At 40.8% G+C, this 19,449-nt stretch overlaps 1 protein-coding gene across 8 annotated transcripts in view; it reads right to left on the bottom strand.

The window, feature by feature from the left end:
* Window positions 1–16,399: 16,399 nt before the first annotated feature.
* ILDR2 (immunoglobulin like domain containing receptor 2) overlaps window positions 16,400–19,449 on the bottom strand; it is a 364,041-nt gene continuing 360,991 nt past the window's right edge. For 6 of the 8 annotated variants that reach the window (XM_068270844.1, XM_068270838.1, XM_068270841.1 and 3 more), the window contains one exon: window positions 17,822–19,130. In XM_068270844.1, coding sequence (XP_068126945.1) covers window positions 18,437–19,130 — 694 coding nt within the window. In that variant the 3' untranslated portion in view covers window positions 17,822–18,436. Of the gene's footprint in view, window positions 16,804–17,821; window positions 19,131–19,449 lie in introns of those variants that run through there. The other 2 variants (XM_068270840.1, XM_068270845.1) reach the window with 1 other exon arrangement.

Genomic DNA, 19,449 nt, shown 5'->3' with positions numbered 1-19,449 from the left:
GTCTTCTCCGGGCATGGATGCAGATGGACGAATGCAATATACTACTGTTATGTCTTCTCCGGGCATGGATGCAGATGGACGAATGCAATATACTAATGTTATGTCTTCTCCGGGCATGGATGCAGATGGACGAATGCAATATACTACTGTTATGTCTTCTCCGGGCATGGATGCAGATGGGCGAATGCAATATACTACTGTTATGTCTTCTCCGGGCATGGATGCAGATGGACGAATGCAATATACTACTGTTATGTCTTCTCCGGGCATGGATGCAGATGGGCGAATGCAATATACTACTGTTATGTCTTCTCCGGGCATGGATGCAGATGGACGAATGCAATATACTACTGTTATGTCTTCTCCGGGCATGGATGCAGATGAGCGAATGCAATATACTACTGTTATGTCTTCTCCGGGCATGGATGCAGATGGGCGAATGCAATATACTACTGTTATGTCTTCTCCGGGCATGGATGCAGATGGGCGAATGCAATATACTACTGTTATGTCTTCTCCGGGCATGGATGCAGATAAGCGAATGCAATATACTACTGTTATGTCTTCTCCAGGCATGGATGCAGATGGGCGAATGCAATATACTACTGTTATGTCTTCTCCAGGCATGGATGCAGATGGGCGAATGCAATATACTACTGTTATGTCTTCTCCGGGCATGGATGCAGATGGACGAATGCAATATACTAATGTTATGTCTTCTCCGGGCATGGATGCAGATGGACGAATGCAATATACTACTGTTATGTCTTCTCCGGGCATGGATGCAGATGGGCGAATGCAATATACTACTGTTATGTCTTCTCCGGGCATGGATGCAGATGGACGAATGCAATATACTACTGTTATGTCTTCTCCGGGCATGGATGCAGATGGGCGAATGCAATATACTACTGTTATGTCTTCTCCGGGCATGGATGCAGATGGACGAATGCAATATACTACTGTTATGTCTTCTCCGGGCATGGATGCAGATGAGCGAATGCAATATACTACTGTTATGTCTTCTCCGGGCATGGATGCAGATGGGCGAATGCAATATACTACTGTTATGTCTTCTCCGGGCATGGATGCAGATGGGCGAATGCAATATACTACTGTTATGTCTTCTCCAGGCATGGATGCAGATGGGCGAATGCAATATACTACTGTTATGTCTTCTCTGGGCATGGATGCAGATGGGCGAATGCAATATACTACTGTTATGTCTTCTCCGGGCATGGATGCAGATGGGCGAATGCAATATACTACTGTTATGTCTTCTCCAGGCATGGATGCAGATGGACGAATGCAATATACTACTGTTATGTCTTCTCCAGGCATGGATGCAGATGGGCGAATGCAATATACTACTGTTATGTCTTCTCCGGGCATGGATGCAGATGGGCGAATGCAATATACTACTGTTATGTCTTCTCCAGGCATGGATGCAGATGGGCGAATGCAATATACTACTGTTATGTCTTCTCCGGGCATGGATGCAGATGGGCGAATGCAATATACTACTGTTATGTCTTCTCCGGGCATGGATGCAGATGAGCGAATGCAATATACTACTGTTATGTCTTCTCCGGGCATGGATGCAGATGGGCGAATGCAATATACTACTGTTATGTCTTCTCCGGGCATGGATGCAGATGAGCGAATGCAATATACTCTTGTTATGTCTTCTCTGGGCATGGATGCAGATGGGCGAATGCAATATACTACTGTTATGTCTTCTCCAGGCATGGATGCAGATGGGCGAATGCAATATACTACTGTTATGTCTTCTCCGGGCATGGATGCAGATGGGCGAATGCAATATACTCTTGTTATGTCTTCTCTGGGCATGGATGCAGATGGGCGAATGCAATATACTACTGTTATGTCTTCTCCAGGCATGGATGCAGATGGGCGAATGCAATATACTACTGTTATGTCTTCTCCGGGCATGGATGCAGATGGGCGAATGCAATATACTACTGTTATGTCTTCTCCAGGCATGGATGCAGATGGGCGAATGCAATATACTACTGTTATGTCTTCTCCGGGCATGGATGCAGATGGGCGAATGCAATATACTACTGTTATGTCTTCTCTGGGCATGGATGCAGATGGGCGAATGCAATATACTACTGTTATGTCTTCTCCGGGCATGGATGCAGATGGGCGAATGCAATATACTACTGTTATGTCTTCTCCGGGCATGGATGCAGATAAGCGAATGCAATATACTACTGTTATGTCTTCTCCAGGCATGGATGCAGATGGGCGAATGCAATATACTACTGTTATGTCTTCTCCAGGCATGGATGCAGATGGGCGAATGCAATATACTACTGTTATGTCTTCTCCGGGCATGGATGCAGATGGACGAATGCAATATACTAATGTTATGTCTTCTCCGGGCATGGATGCAGATGGACGAATGCAATATACTACTGTTATGTCTTCTCCGGGCATGGATGCAGATGGGCGAATGCAATATACTACTGTTATGTCTTCTCCGGGCATGGATGCAGATGGACGAATGCAATATACTACTGTTATGTCTTCTCCGGGCATGGATGCAGATGGGCGAATGCAATATACTACTGTTATGTCTTCTCCGGGCATGGATGCAGATGGACGAATGCAATATACTACTGTTATGTCTTCTCCGGGCATGGATGCAGATGAGCGAATGCAATATACTACTGTTATGTCTTCTCCGGGCATGGATGCAGATGGGCGAATGCAATATACTACTGTTATGTCTTCTCCGGGCATGGATGCAGATGGGCGAATGCAATATACTACTGTTATGTCTTCTCCAGGCATGGATGCAGATGGGCGAATGCAATATACTACTGTTATGTCTTCTCTGGGCATGGATGCAGATGGGCGAATGCAATATACTACTGTTATGTCTTCTCCGGGCATGGATGCAGATGGGCGAATGCAATATACTACTGTTATGTCTTCTCCAGGCATGGATGCAGATGGACGAATGCAATATACTACTGTTATGTCTTCTCCAGGCATGGATGCAGATGGGCGAATGCAATATACTACTGTTATGTCTTCTCCGGGCATGGATGCAGATGGGCGAATGCAATATACTACTGTTATGTCTTCTCCAGGCATGGATGCAGATGGGCGAATGCAATATACTACTGTTATGTCTTCTCCGGGCATGGATGCAGATGGGCGAATGCAATATACTACTGTTATGTCTTCTCCGGGCATGGATGCAGATGGGCGAATGCAATATACTACTGTTATGTCTTCTCCGGGCATGGATGCAGATGGGCGAATGCAATATACTACTGTTATGATACTAAGTTATTTTTTTTGCTAAAACTTACCACCCTGGACCTTTAAAGAGAAACCATAACCAAGAATTGAATTTCATCCCAATCAGTAGCTGATACCCCCTTTCCCATGAGAAATCTTTACCTTTTCACAAACAGATCATCAGGGGGCGCTGTATGGCTTATATTGTGGTGAAACCCCTCCCACAGTGTGATGTCAGGACCATGGTTCTGACATCACACTGTGGGAGCCTTGTTGCATGTGGGAAATAACAGCTGTTTACAAAGCAAGCAGCATCTCCATCCACTGACATCACCTGCCAGCAGTAAAAATGTCACTATATGATAAATGAAAGAATGTTAATCAGGGAGAGGAAAGAGTTTACAATGGGCAAACACTGACTAAATCATTTACACATAATTATTGTAAAAATGAAGCATTTTGTCAAAATAATATTTTCATTGGCGTTCTCTTTAAAATGAAAAAAGTCTCCATAAGAAAAGACAGTTGACCCAGGTGCTACTCGAGTAGCGTTTGAACGGCTCAGGCCCTGTTCACATCGGTGTTTTTTTGCGGAACGTAACCGGAACGTATATTGTACAAACGGAAAGGATGTGAAACGATCCAATGTTAACCTATTGGACCGTTCACATGTGTCCGTTGGTATGGATACGTTCCGTACGTACCGGTCCCTGGATCGAAAAATTACTGCAGGCCCTAATTTTCCAGACTGCTCTGCTGAGTGGAACGGAAGTGGACAAAAAATGATGCAGCATTGGGTCAATGGAAAACAAAACGTTTCTTCACACTACTGAAGAAACGGACTGTTCCACGGGGCATGAGGGGACGTGAACCTGAGCGTCGGGAGGGGGTGCAGCAGCCGGGCGGGTGTGTGAGTGAGGGTAAAATACACACCTAATGCTCTTTTGAAGTCGGCGTTAGAGGCTTCCGTCTTCTTCCGCGTCATGTGACTAGTCACATGACGCGCTGTGTAGTCACAGCGGAAGAAGAGGAAGCCTCTACCGCCGCTGCAAAAGAGCACTAGGTATGTATTTGCCGGCAAACTGAGTGAAAACTGGTCTGATCCATCGTTGATCAGATCCGTTTTCACTTTCCGTTTGGCACAGAGCCATCCGGATCCGGTGAAGTGGAGACCGGATCCGCTCACAGGATCCATTTGGCTCAAAAACGCAGATGTGAACCCGGGCGTAAGATTTATCAGTCACTAGCAAGCAAATCATTTTAGAGGAAAAAATCCCTGAACTATATGGATAGTGCTTGTACCCTAAACATCAAGAGCTGGTGGCATTCTAAGGTGATGGAAACAAATCCCATCATTTGAAAGGCAACTTAGCACTTAATTACTAAAATATATTTTTAGCCCTCTAAAGGAAGTTTGTACACAGTGTGGTCCATGGGGAAGGGGGGTGACAAGCATCATTTACCTTCGAGGGGCTGCTCCCTAGGCTGTCTGTATGCGCTCCACCATCTTTATCAGCCAGACCTAAAGAGACTCCGTAACAAAAATTGCATCCTGTTTTTTATCATCCTACAAGTTCCAAAAGCTATTCTAATGTGTTCTGGCTTACTGCAGCACATTCTACTATCACCATCTCTGTAATAAATCAACTTATCTCTCTCTTGTCAGACTTGTCAGCCTGTGTCTGGAAGGCTGCCAAGTTCTTCAGTGTTGTGGTTCTGTGATGCATCTCCTCCCTCCAGGCCCCTCTCTGCACACTGCCTGTGTATTATTTAGATTAGGGCAGCTTCTCTCTTCTCTCTTATCTTTTACAAGCTGGATAAATCCTCCTTTGAGCTGGCTGGGCTTTCACATACTGAGGAATTACATACAGGCAGAGCTGTCTGCACTCTGCAGGAAGAAACAGCCTGACACTTCAGTGGAAGATAGCTGCAGGGGGAAAGAAACACACAAATGATCTCTTGAGATTCAAAAGGAAGGGTGTATACAGCCTGCTTGTGTATGAATGTATTTTCTATGTGTGGACATACTGTACATCAACCTACTTCCTGTTTTGGTGGCCATTTTGTTTGTTTATAAACAAACTTTTTAAAACTGTTTTTAACCACTTTTAATGCGGCGAGGAGCGGCGAAATTGTGACAGAGGGTAATAGGAGATGTCCCCTAACGCACTGGTATATTTACTTTTGTGCGATTTTAACAATACAGATTCTCTTTAAAGGATACCCGAGGTGACATGTGACATGATGAGATAGACATGTGTATGTACAGTGCCAAGCACACAAATAACTATGCTGTGTTCCTTTCTTTTCTTTCTCTGCCTGAAAGAGTTAAATATCAGGTATGTAAGTGGCTGACTCAGTCCTAAATCAGACAGGAAGTGACTACAGTGTGACCCTCACTGATAAGAAATTCCAACTATACAACACTTTCCTAGCAGAAAATGGCTTCTGAGAGCAAGAAAGAGATAAAAAGGGGAATTTCTTATCAGTGAAGGTCACACTGTAGTCACTGTAGTCAGGACTGAGTCAGCCACTTACATACCTGATATTTAACTCTTTCAAGTAGAGAAAGAAAAAAAAGGAACACAGCATAGTTATTTGTGTGCTAGGCACTATGCATACCAATGTCTATCTCATCATGTCACATGTCACTTTGGGTATCCTTTAAAGATGCAGCAGTTTCAAGCTCCTGAGGCGGAGCCATGTGTCCTCACCTGTTGCAATGCATGCTGGGAGATATGCGAGTACTTTGTCAAGCTGCAGCACCTGTAGGCCTGGTCAGAGAAGCTGGTGTAAAGCATACAGACCGGAGGGGTGGGGGGAAGCGCTAGGGTGCAGCCCCCTGAAAGTATGTAATGCCCCCCTCTCCCCCCCCCCCCCACACAGCACATGTTATTTACAAACTTCTGGAGGTCCACTTTATATATTTTAGCAATAAAGTGCTCAGATCTCGTCAATTTCAAAAAGTTATTTGAAATGGCACATCTAGTAGGATGGGCAGTCTCCCTAGGTTTAATCACCACTGTGTATATATGTTACAGTCACACTGTGTCAATAAAAGCTGCAATGTATTTAATATATTTATCATGTCATTAACTGTCCCTCTGAGGAGCTCACAATGTAATTACTGGCACAGTTATAACCTACTGTACATATAGCAGTCAAAGGACAATTTTCAGGTAAACCTATCAACCAATACGTTTTTCTTGAAATACTGTATATGTTTTTTTGGCACATTTCATTTATTTGTGTTTATTATGACACTTTATTTTGGGAAATTGCATTAATAATCATCATTATTTCTTAGTTTGAAAGGTACATTTTTGTCAACAGAAAACATTATTGTGCACTGTGCATCGCTCTATCTTAAAGGATACCCGAACTGACATGTGACATGATGAGATAGACATCTCTATATATACGTATATATATATATATATATATATATCATATGTACAGTGCCCAGCACACAAATAACTATGCTGTGTTCCTTTTTTTCTTCCTCTGCCTGAAAGAGTTAAATATCAGGTATGTAAGTGGCTGACTCAGTCCTGAAGAAATTCCCATTTTTATCTCTTTCCTGCTCTCAGAAGCCATTTTCTGCTAGGAAAGTGTTTTATAGTTGGAATTTCTTATCACTGAGGGTCACACTGTAGTCACTTCCTGTCTGAGTCAGGACTGAGTTAGCCACTTGCATACCTGATATATAACTCTTTCAGGCAGAGAAAGAAAAAAAGGAACACAGCATAGTTATTTGTGTGCTAGGCACTGAACATACACATGTCTTTCTCATCATGTCACATGTCAGTTCGGGTATCCTTTAACTACATAGCATTTGAACCTTCTCGCATTTACAAAGGCTGATATTCTGATATTAAAATATTTTTTTCAATAGTCTGTTTTTTTTTAATTGGAGAAGCTGAATAAAAATGTAAAGCTTAAAAAAAACGATGTAATTTATTTTTTCTGGGGGGCGGGGGGCAATAAACCTATTAACGATAAACATAATCATTATATTTTCAAAAGTTTTAATATATTCAGCACTACAGTTATTTCCAAATCTGGTAAATGGCGCACTTTACATCTGGATATTTAGTCCTGAACTGGTTTACGGCCCTCTGAGATCAGGTTAGTAGCTAATGAAGGCATAGGCAAGAAGTTTCTGCTCACTTTTGTTATTAGATAAACCAAGAGGCTTTGCAAATGGAGTAACATGGCTAAACCCTGTATTAAACATCTTCTTGGCTGAAAACCAATATGATTTCCCTTTATAGTAGAGCAGGGGTATAAAAATCAAATACAAAGTGGGTTGAATGTCAATGTCTAGTGGCCCCCTCCCTCTCATATTAAAGTTCCGTGGTGTCTAATGCACCCCTCCCTCTCCTTTACAGTTCCCTGGTGTCTAATGCATTCCTCCTCCCCTATACAATACCCTAGTGTCTAGTGGTCTTCCCTCCCTGCCCTATACAGTTCCCTGGTGTCTAATGCATTCTCCCTCCCCCATACAGTTCCCTAGTGTCTAGTGGTCTTCCCTCCCTGCCCTATACAGTTCCTTGGTGTCTAATGCATTCTCCCTCCCCTATACAGCACTCTGGTGTCTAGTGGTCTTCCCTCCCTGCCCTATACAGTTCCCTGGTGTTTAATGCATTCCTCCTCCCCTATACAATACCCTAGTGTCTAGTGGTCTTCCCTCCCTGCCCTATACAGTTCCCTGGTGTCTAATGCATTCCTCCTCCCCTATACAATATCCTAGTGTCTAGTGGACTTCCCTCCCTGCCCTATACAGCACCCTGGTGTCTAATGCATTCTCCCTCCCCTATACAATACCCTAGTGTCTCGTGGTCTTCCCTCCCTGCCCTATACAGTTCCTTGGTGTCTAATGCATTTTCCCTCCCCTATACAATACCCTAGTGTCTAGTGGTCTTCCCTCCCTGCCCTATACAGTTCCCTGGTGTCTAATACATTCTCCCTCCCCTATACAATACCCTAGTGTCTAGTGGACTTCCCTCCCTGCCCTATACAGCACCCTGGTGTCTAATGCATTCTCCCTCCCCTATACAGCACTCTGGTGTCTAGTGGTCCTCCCTCCCCATACAGTTCCCTGGTGTCTAGAGGTCTCCTCCTTTCCCTATACAGTTCCCTGGTGTCTAGTGACCTCCTCCCTTCCCTAAACAGTTCCCTGTTTTGTAGTGTTCCCCCTTGTACCCCTAAAAGGTTCCTTGGAGAGCCTCCTCCTCTATACAATTCCCTTGTGTCTAGGACTGTCCCCCTCCCTCCCTTTCCAATATGGCTTCTCTGGTGATCTAGGGCTTCACCCCCAAAATAGCTTCCCTGGTGGTCTAGAGCAGGCCAAATATAATGCAAAGTGGGGAAACCACTTGGGGCCAAATGTGATGGCTCTGAGGGCCAGATTTGGCCTGCGGGCCGGAGAGTAGAGGGAAAAAGTTGAGAAAAAAACCTATAAAACCATTTATGTTAGTACAAGTTCATTAAAAATTGTTAAACTACATTCAGGGCTCATTTCCACTATCACGAATTCGCATGCGTTTTTCGCATGCAAATTCGCATAGCAATGCAAGTGAATGGGACTGTTTCCACTTGTCAGGATTCCTTTGCGTTTTTCTGTGCAGAAAAAATTCGCATAGCAGAGCCATCAGAATTCGCATTCCGCATACCGCTATGCGAATCGCATACAATGCATTTAATAGGAAATTCGCATGAGGTTTGGGAATGCGAATTTCCATGCGAATTTTCATGCGAATTCGCATAGAAACAATGGAAAAGCACACCAGCACTGCCATGGTTAAATTCGCATACATCGTCATTCATGCGAATTCGCGTGCGAATTCGCATGAAAATTCGCATGGACCCGCATGCGAATTTCGCACCCGCATGCGAATTTTTACCGCGGCGATTCGCACCGCACAAGTGGAAATGTAGCCTCAAAGTAAAACTTCATGGGGACAGATATCTAGATATACATTTTACAAATAAATCAATATTAAATGTCTGTATAGGAATATATGTGACATAGTATATTGGATGAATGCAACTGTACACTTAAATTCATATTTTTAAAGACAGTTATTTATCTTGTTCATCAAGACAGTCATTCAAAAGATATAAGCAGTAAGGTTATATAAATAAAAAAAGTTTCCACTGGCAAATGGCCATAACGTATTTTATTTTAAGAACTGAAGTAATTCTAAAAAGTGAAAAACACTATGTAGATCAATGCTTTATTTTATCCAGCTCAATGTACTTTATTTAAATGTGTCTTTGTATGCTGTGTCATTCATGTATTATGTACAACGCTGAGGACAATGTCAGCACCATTCACCAATAAAAATAACAGGAATTTGAAATAGACATTCCGTCAATCTTTGGAACCACTGGCTGCGATGACAGCCTTTTGTTGCTGAGATTTAAATTGTATTGTCTGCAAATAAAGTAATTTACACTTCAACATTAAGCAAAAACAGAATTTGCACATAATTATTTAATAAAAGGAAGTAATTAATTAAAAGAAAAACCCGTCAACTCGATCAGATGTCTTAATGGGTCAGGTAACGGCACACGGAATACAAGCATTTCAAGATCAGTGCGCAACATTTCCCATGTGGGATGAGTTCTTTGGAGGAAGTCCAAAAAGAAAACAAACACACACAAAAAAACTAAACACAAGTTAAGTATTGCAGATGGATTTCTAAAACAAAAAAAAAATGCTATGGGAAATATTCTCATAAAAAGATATTATGACAATTTTTTTTAAAAAAGTAAAATAGCATTAGATTAATAACCTTAAAAATTACTAAACTTAAACATTACATAATGATTTAGTCTCATTTGAAACTATTCTCAAAACAATAGATAGAGGGCTTTCCTTCCGAAACAAAGACATTTTCACTTTACCTACTTTCATTTTAAAGCGGAATATAACCCTGCATTTCAACTTTGCTCTAAAACATTATTTACAGTATATTATATGCAACCAGCATTTTTTTTTTTACTAGACCAGCATTGGAAGGGTTACACAGGGCTTTAAAGTCCCTGGAGATTTCTGCAGACGAATCCGAACTTGAGTTAGATACTTTTTGTTTACAAATATGTGTTTATTGTGACTCATCTCTCTCACTGAGAAGGAGCTTGGAGGACAGCCAAAGAGATGTATCTATTGATAAACAGTTACACACTAACTAAATAGAATGTAACCATCTGAATGTCTGCACGGAACTTAAAACCTCTGTGTTTAACCCTTCCAATGCTGGTCTAGTAAAAAAAAAAATGCTTTTTGCATATAATATGCTGTAAATAATGTTTTAGAGCAAAGTTGAAATGCAGGGTTATATTCCGCTTTAAATAGCAAAGCACAAAAATGTTTATATTTTTTTCTGAATCGTAGTGAATCTTTGAAATGAAAATGTTTATATTTAATAAACTGGGTCTAAAGCATGAAAATATATGTTTTTCAAAAAAACTAATTAAAGCGTATCAGACAAGAGTAGACTAAAAGATTTTATACTTACCCGGGGCTTCCTCCAGCCACATGAGCGCCGATACGTCCCTTGCCGTCCTCCTGACCGCCTCCGTTTGCCTGGTATCAGTACCAGTAATCTGGCTCAGTCGCGCCAGTCGGCTCTCCTGCGCAAGCACGGCCCCTCCACACCTGCGCTGAAGAGCCCGACTGGTGCAGCTGAGCTAGTTACCGGGACCAATACCACGCGAACAGAAGTACTCGGGAGGATGGCGAGGGACGCATCGGTGCTCACGGGGCTGGAGGAGGCCCCAGGTAAGTATAAAATCTTTTAGTATGCACATCTCAGGTTTATTTTAAGGATTCAGAAATTTTTAATTATAAACATATATAAACATTAAAATAAATTATTAATAGAACCCTCAATATTTTAATATTTTGGATTTTAAAGGATACCCGAGGTGACATGTGACATGATGAGATAGACATGTGTATGTACAGTGCCTAGCACACAAATAACTAGGCTGTGTTCCTTTTTTGTTTTTCATTTTTTAAATATCAGGTATGTAAGCGGCTGACTCAGTCCTGACTCAGACAGGAAGTGACTACAGTGTGACCCTCACAGAAAATGGCTTCTGAGAGCAGAAAAGAGATAAAAAGGGTCAATAGTTCAAAGATTTTAGCTCTGGCGTACTTCAATGAATGTGTCATTTAGTAAAAACAATACAACAGTTAAAACTTAAAAAGTAGATTTAAACATACAATAAAACTGGAATATCTTAAAAAGTTATTTTTAGAAGGAAAATAGATACAATAGTTTATTTCATTAGTTTATTTTCGCCTCGGGTGTCCTTTAACCATTTCAGCCCGCGGGGATTTTTCACCTTATGCATCTGAGCAATTTTCACCTCCCATTCATTCGCTAATAACTTTATCACTACTTATCAATATTTATTGATCTATATCTTGTTTTTTTTCGACACTAATTAGGCTTTCTTTGGGTGGTACATTTTGCTAATAATTATTTTTTATAAATGCATTTTAACAGGAATATTAGGAAAAAAATGGAAAAAATTCATTATTTCTCAGTTTTCGGCCATTATAGCTTTAAAATAATGCATGCTACCGTAATTAAAACCTATGTATTTTATTTGCCCGTTTGTCTCGGTTATTACACCATTTAAATTTTGTCCCTATCACAATGTATGGCGCCAATATTTTATTAGGAAATAAGGGTGCATTTTTCCATCACTATTTACAAGCTTATAATTTAAAAAATGTTTGTAGTATACCCCCTTCACATACATATTTAAAAAGTTCAAACCCTTAGGTAACTGTTTATGTTTTTGTTTTGTTTTTTAAATTGTAATTTTTTTTTCCATAAAATTTTTTTATTTGGGTAATTTTTTAGTGTTGGGAAATAAACAGTTAATTTTTAATGTTATGATGTGTGTAAATTGAGTTGAAAAAGGTATGTAGATGTAGTTTTACTATTTGGCCACAAGATGGCCACCTTGAGTGATTTTTTCCTTGTGCTTCTCGCTAACTGGAAGCACAAGGAGGATGGGGAATTTTTTTTTTAGAAAAACTGCGGTCTCTGATAAGAGACCATTGGTTTTTCTGCAGGGGACACGGATCGGTGAACAGGAACCATGTTCCCTTTCACTGATCTGCCGGCTACCGGGGGACATGGGGGCACGTCCGCGATCGCGCGCGGGAGAGCGCCACTGCACCAGAGCAGCCGCCTGGACGTGAGGATCGCGTCTGGGCGGCTGAAATCGTTAAATTTCTTCACTTTTTACTTATGAGAAGCTATCCCATAACTTTATCCAATAATGAAAAATAGAATTAAAAAAAGTATGTATTTAACACCAGCTCTGCAAAACTGTGTCTGCTTCAAAAACCAAATCATTAAAAGGTAAAAAAAAAAAAAAAAAAAGGGAAAGTGATTTTCCAAAACTGATTGCATCTGTTAAATGAGAACACCGCAAGTACAGATTTGATGAGCTGATCCTTGATTACCTTAGCATTTAGAAATGTGTGACAGCAATGAATGAATGACTGGAACAGCACAGTTATGTTATGAAGAAATGAAAGCTATTCATGCAAGCTTTAGATGAAAGCAATCAAAAGAAGAAGAACCTTCTCTGATCTTTTTAAAGAAATCTTGAAGTCATTTTTAACGTTCAAAGCCTTGAAAGCAAAAAATATCATAGCTGCAACATTCTAACAAAAAATAAAGATCACAAAACACTACCATAAAAAAAAAACAACCTGAACCTAAAGAATAAAAAATTTAAAGAATTAACACAATACATTCAATCTACAAGTTATCAAATAACTTTGTGAATTTTTACACTCTTAGTTCATAGGTGCCCATCAAAATTACAAAAATAAGTCCATTGTAATTAACGGGGTTTTTTCAAAAACAGATACAAAAACTATGCTTGTATTTCAAAGTAGTACTATAAAGAATATCATTCTGCTTGCGGTAAACAGTTATCACGATGTGACGGTAGCAAAAATGTAAAGATGTCAATGATTGATACATGGCAATGGTTTTAAATAAAAATGCTACCTAAAAACAAACAAAAATAAAATAAAATAAGAAATATGGCACACCAGTAGCACCATTTCCATGTAAACAATAGACAATGGGCAAAATTCAAAGACATACAGACCAAATGAATTCCTTCATTAAATTGGGGAATTTGTTAACCCTTTAGTGGCCAATTTATTTGAAGGCTTGAAAATGCTCCAGGCCAATTTATTTGAGCACATTTTTTATTTCGTATTTGTTACATTTCTCTGCTTCTTATTAGTACTGCTGTAATGTATATTTATGGCCACTTGTCACTAGGGGGCAGTGTGAGACAATAACAGGGGACTTCTGCTTTCAGTTTCTATATTTTCTGCTAGCAGAGAGACATCTATGCATTCCAAGAAGTTACAGCACAAGGAGTTCTTCCTTGAACAGCAGGTTAAAGGGAAGGTTCAGGGACTATCGGGAAAAAAAAAATCCAAATCCACTTACCTGGGGCTTCCTCCAGCCCGTGGCAGGCAGGAGGTGCCCCCAGCGCCTCTCCGCAGGCTAACGGTGGTCTCCGGGGGCGCGCATCGTCATCGGACGTCCTCCGGGCTGTACTGCGCAGGCTCAGAACTACTGAGCCTGCGCAGTACAGCCCGGAGGACATCCGATCACGTCAGCGCGCACCAGTGAGACGCAGATTGGAGCGCAGAAGAAGCCCGGCCTGGCAGCTGGCCTGGCCAGGTCGGGCGCGCCCCCGGAGACCACCGGTAGCCTGCGGAGAGGCGCTGAGGGCACCTCCTGCCTGCCACAGGCTGGAGGAAGCCCCAGGTAAGTGGATTTGGATTTTTATTTTTTTTCGATAGTCCCTGAACCTTCCCTTTAAACAGCAGTGTCAAGTTGTACCAAAAAACTAGAGAACTTACGACAAGATATTAAAGGTACAGTATTATTTTTTAGATGCCTTAAAAGGAATGTCTAGTGATTTTCTTTTACATTTTTTGACTATAAAACAATATATATTTTACCAGCTAGTAGCTTTATCTAGAAAAGGTAATTGTATTACTGCTGTGCAGTTCAATCAAAATAACTGCGTAGTGAACAATACAACTTGCCAATCATCAAGTCATAAGACCACTGTACTGCTGGAGATTAGGATTAGGCACTCTGAAAGCCTGATGAATGCATGCCATTTTATTCTCACCGTCAGTGGCTGCCTTTGAAATTTAGTAAATATTCTGCATGTTGAGCCAAAGATTATTTTTGAAAAGCTTGTTTGCAACAGATGCAAAACAATACTGATATATTCTTACAAAACCTGCCAGTGAAGCCATCATATGGAGCTACAACAATTATTTGTAATATTTTGTATGTTTTTTCATTAGTTATTTTTTTTATATATATTTTTTACTAACCATACTAACTGGTAAATATACATTACAGCCAACTGCAAGAAACATTTTGTATTAAAGAGAACCCGAGGCAGGGTTCTGAGAATAAAATCCACATACATAGGCTGGGTCTGTCTATAGAGCCCAGCCTCTGTTGCTATATAGATCACTCCTAAGCCCCCCCTGCGCTCCGTAATACCCCCATTACTCACAGCCACGCTGTGCGGCTGTGTTTACCTCTCTCCTGTCAGTCTCGCCGCTCCCCCTGCATCGCTCCGATCCCGCCCATGTCCCTTCCCTCGCCGCTGATTGGAGGGAAGGGACGCGGGTGGGACAACAGCGATGAAGGAGGCGGGGGAGCAGCCGAGACTGACAGAGGAGAGGTAAACACAGCCGCACAGCGTGGCTGTGAGTTATGGGGGTATTACGGAGCGCAGGGGGGGGCTTAGGAGTGATCTATATAGCAACAGAGGCTGGGCTCCATAGACAGTCCCAGCCTCTGTATGGGGATTTCACTCCCAGAACCCCACCTCGGGTTCTCTTTAATTTTGGAGACAGTCATTATAGGTTAGAACCTTTTTATTTTGTTTTTATACTCTAGTAATAGTCTAGTAATATAGTGATAGTAATATCAATATGTTAGTAATAATAAGTGGTAAATATTTCCAAGATGGCAGCAAACAAAACATTTTGTTGGGGTGAGGAAGAGTTAGAATCCCCAACTGGTTTTGATTGCTTTTCCTCATTTCCTGTCCCCCAGGACTATCAGTTTTCATAAAAAATCTACAAAGCTCCACAGAGGTCCTGAGACCAAAAAAAAGTGAGGGATAAGTTGTCCAATGAAATCACAGGCAGCAATAAAAAACTCAAATTCCATTAACCTTTTACTTTACTAAAACCTAAAATAAAACAAACGTTGTAATTGGACTTTTAAAAACACTAAACATTCCCTTCAAGTCAGGAAACTTTTGATTATTGGGACAGATGGCTGAAAATAATTCTACATATTTTTTTTTTTTTTAGAAAATTAATATTTTTGATTTGAAAATGAACATGCAATACCTGCCAGATGTAAAAGGTATGCCTATGAATTCTGCCCACTGTATTACAAATAGACATCACTCGTCCTTGTCGGGGACAATGTGAATGAGAGGCACAAAGAGGTCGAATGGTACAAAAATAACACTGAGCGCGAGACATAAGGAATGTTGGAGAATGGAGGCATAGATCACCCCTATCAGTTTATCTAGGAGTAGATGTTACTTAAAGAGGAACTGTCACGGAAATCTTAAAATGTAAAACACATACAAATAAGAAGTACGTTTCTTCCTGAGTAAAATGAGCCGTAAATTACTTCTCTCCTATGTTGCTGTCACTTACAGTAAGTAGTAGAAATCTGACATTACTGACAGGTTTTGGGCTAGTCAATCTTTCCATAGGGGTTTCTCAGCATGGCCTTTATTCTTTATAAAGACATTCCCTGAAAAAGTTTTATACAATGATGCTGGCCAGCCTCCCTGCTCATTGCACACTATTTTGGCAGTTGGATGAAGCAACTGCCATTCACTAAGTGCTTTTGAAATAAAGAAAACACTGAGAACTCCCCTATGAGAACATAGGCTAGTCCAAAACCTGTCGGTTCTGTCAGATTTCTACTATCTACTGTAAGTGACAGCAACATAGGGGAAAAGTAATTTATGGCTCATTTTACTCTCGAAGAAATGTACTTCTTAATTGTATAAGTTTACATATATTTTAAATTTTAAGATTTTCGCGACAGAGGTCCTTTAAATATTCTAAGGCTAGTCCTTGTACCATCTAATCACGGCAACTTGTGATGCCCTGCTATCCCTCCAGATTGTTATTATATTTTTTTTTTTTAGGTCCATAAGAGATTGGGTTGTAAAGCCTGCAGGAGACCAGTGCTCCAACTTAAGGCCCGAGGCACTTGGTCTCCTGTCCAGTGGTTAATAGGCTAAAGGTCTTCCACGTCAAGAAGGGAATCCTTGGAGTACAGTGGCTTATGGCTCTGTCTTTCGTAAACCAGGACTGCCTCAGTGCCTCCTCCCATGAGCATCTTCCTTAAGTCTTTCACGATGTCAGACAACGAGGGACATTCTGTTTGGAAAATCACCCTGCGAAAAATAATAAACAGTAAGATGTGAACATGACAAAATGAAAAAAAAAAAGAAAAAGAAAACAAAAATGATAAAACTCTCTCTGACCTTGGGGAATATGAACTGAATTTCCCTGCTAAGTACCCTGTCTACATTTATGCACTACATTTTTTTTTTCAAAAATCAGTACAGGTAGTCTCCGACTTACGAACGCCCGACTTACGAACGACCCGCCGATACAAACGGCATGGATTCAGTGTTTCCATGGGAACAAGTCAATTTTTTTTTTCAAATTGGACTTGTAGCTTTTGAGAAAATTGATGTTAAAAAAATTCAAAGAAAAAATAGCTTTTAAACTTGTATAAGCAGGTACAGAGGGCAGAGGTGACACAGAGGGGGACACTGGAAGCACAGAGGAGGTACAGAGGTGACACAGAGGGGGACACTAGAGGAACAGAGGAGGTACAGGGGACAGATATGGCACATTGTTCCGACTTAAGAACAGTTTGAGGTTAAGAACGGACCTACAGTCCCTATCTCGCTCGTTAACCGGGGACTACCTGTACACTCAAACTCGGGTTAGGGCATCAGAAGCTGCTGTAATGCACAACGTGTCACCCAGGTGAGAATTTCACAAAAACAAACAAATAACAAAAATGACAACTCCTTCATAAGGGCTGTTTGTTGATTAATGCCATTTATGAGTTATGACATGATAATGAAGAGACACAATGAAATATGGATGGGTACGTTAAGATACTGGATGGATGGGACTCCATTTATCTTAAATTGAATTGGTGAAATATTATTTTTGATTTTGTGTAAAACAACACAATTATTAAAAAGAGAGAACAGAATTAAATTTTTGAACAAAATAAAGGAATCACCCATCATTTTTTCTTTTTTTTCAATTTAATACATTTCATATTTTCAAAAAAATTTATGTTTTGACATGTAAAAAGCTGCCACACGTACAATTTCATAAAAACTAATTTGGGAACAAAAATAATATGCAGCAGCAACACAGACAGTTTTATTTTTATTTTGAACATGTTTCGGTAATGTAAAATAAATATCTTTTTTTTTTACTGACACCAAAAATAATGTCTGGTCAAGAAAAATGTAAAATTAAAAGTCCTTTTTAGTGGCTTTTTTTTTTGAAATCACCAAAAGACAATGAAGTTATAAGCTTTTACTACAGGTTATTCTAAGGTTCATAATAGCAAGGAAATAAGCACAAAATCACTCTCAAAGAGTGGACCGCCCATGTGCCCGTACTGTATTTTGTTTTATTTCTTTACAAAGAAATTTGACAAACAAATTTCCCAATATTCACCATGCCTTTACAAGACAATTACAGCTGGAGTCCAAATGTACAGAATATAAAAAAGACATATTTAAAATACCCAGTGTCCATTTCATGGAGAACTGTCCGAACAGCCCATGTTTTCTTGTGTTATTTTTCTTTTTAGTTGACATAACCGAAAAAGTGGACACCGACACGTCCCTTTTCGACAAGTCGTCAAATAATAGTGAAGTTAGAGGAGCTGTTTTTATACAGCATGCATTTTTTTCAATGTTTATGGTCCACAAACCTCTCCAAAATGGCACAAAATATCATAACGTCCTCACACACACATCATCCCACTCTTTAAATTTTTGACAACGCCCTCCAACCCCATTTGGCCTGTGACCCATTCATGTAAAAAAAGAAGGCTTTTCTCACTGTTTTACTGGGTTGCTCCTTTTTCTTCCTCTTGTCGGAGGCGGCGAGATAGGAATGTTCTCTTGAACGAAAAGGGAGAGCCCTTGCAAGCTCCCTCTCACAGTAGGGAGGAAGTGAGTCTTCTTCCTCTACTTTATCTTTGCCTTCTCCAGTCTTGAACGTTGGAGATCTACCATAGCTGCGACTTGAATTCTGCCGCAAGCTCAGTTTGGATGGGGTGATGGTGTCCTCGATACCCCTTGACTTCCTTTCAAGAATACTGCTAAGGTAAGCATCGTCGTAACTCTGTCCCATTCTAGTTATCCTTTTGGGCAGAGGTTTGTCCTCTGGTGCTCGTATTCGAGAAGGGCTGAAAGACCAGCCCCTCTCATCTGTAAAGACGTCCCTTCCGTAGTTTCGTTTTCCATAGTAGTCATCAGTTGAACTGTCCTGATAGACAGGTCTTCCCCTCGACTCAGAGCGTTCAAATCGGGGGCCCGTGCCAGGACCCCGACTGTCTGCCCTTCGAGGCCTCTGCTTATATGAGTCTGTGTATCCTGCTAGCTCATCGGTGGATATGGCCTGGACTGCCATGGGGAACGATTTTCTTTCCAAGACTTCAGACGTTGGTCTCTGGAGACTGCAGAGAAAGAGCAGAGCACACATCGATTGTTACAATCTGCGCAGGATTTACTTGTGCATAACATTAATGGAGAAAGTTAATGTTTTTCGGAGCAAGTGCTGATGATCATGGCAACTAAAGGATATCCATAACAAGAGAAGTATGGAGTTACAATTACTGGCCACCTTCTGGAACTTCTAGTTGCCTGCTTGTAATATGGGCTATTCTACTTCAGTATTTTTGCATTTACTGATCCCCAACAGGTATGCTGTTTTGGAAAGCAACAGTAAAAGCAGAACACCTGGTCTGCATATTTGTTACATGCATGCACACTTCT

This window comes from Hyperolius riggenbachi, chromosome 2 (genome assembly GCF_040937935.1).
Source record: "Hyperolius riggenbachi isolate aHypRig1 chromosome 2, aHypRig1.pri, whole genome shotgun sequence".
Classification (NCBI taxonomy): Eukaryota; Metazoa; Chordata; class Amphibia; order Anura; family Hyperoliidae; genus Hyperolius; species Hyperolius riggenbachi.
The sequence above is the reverse complement of the archived record's forward strand: the minus strand, read 5'-3'. Positions and strand labels throughout refer to the sequence as shown.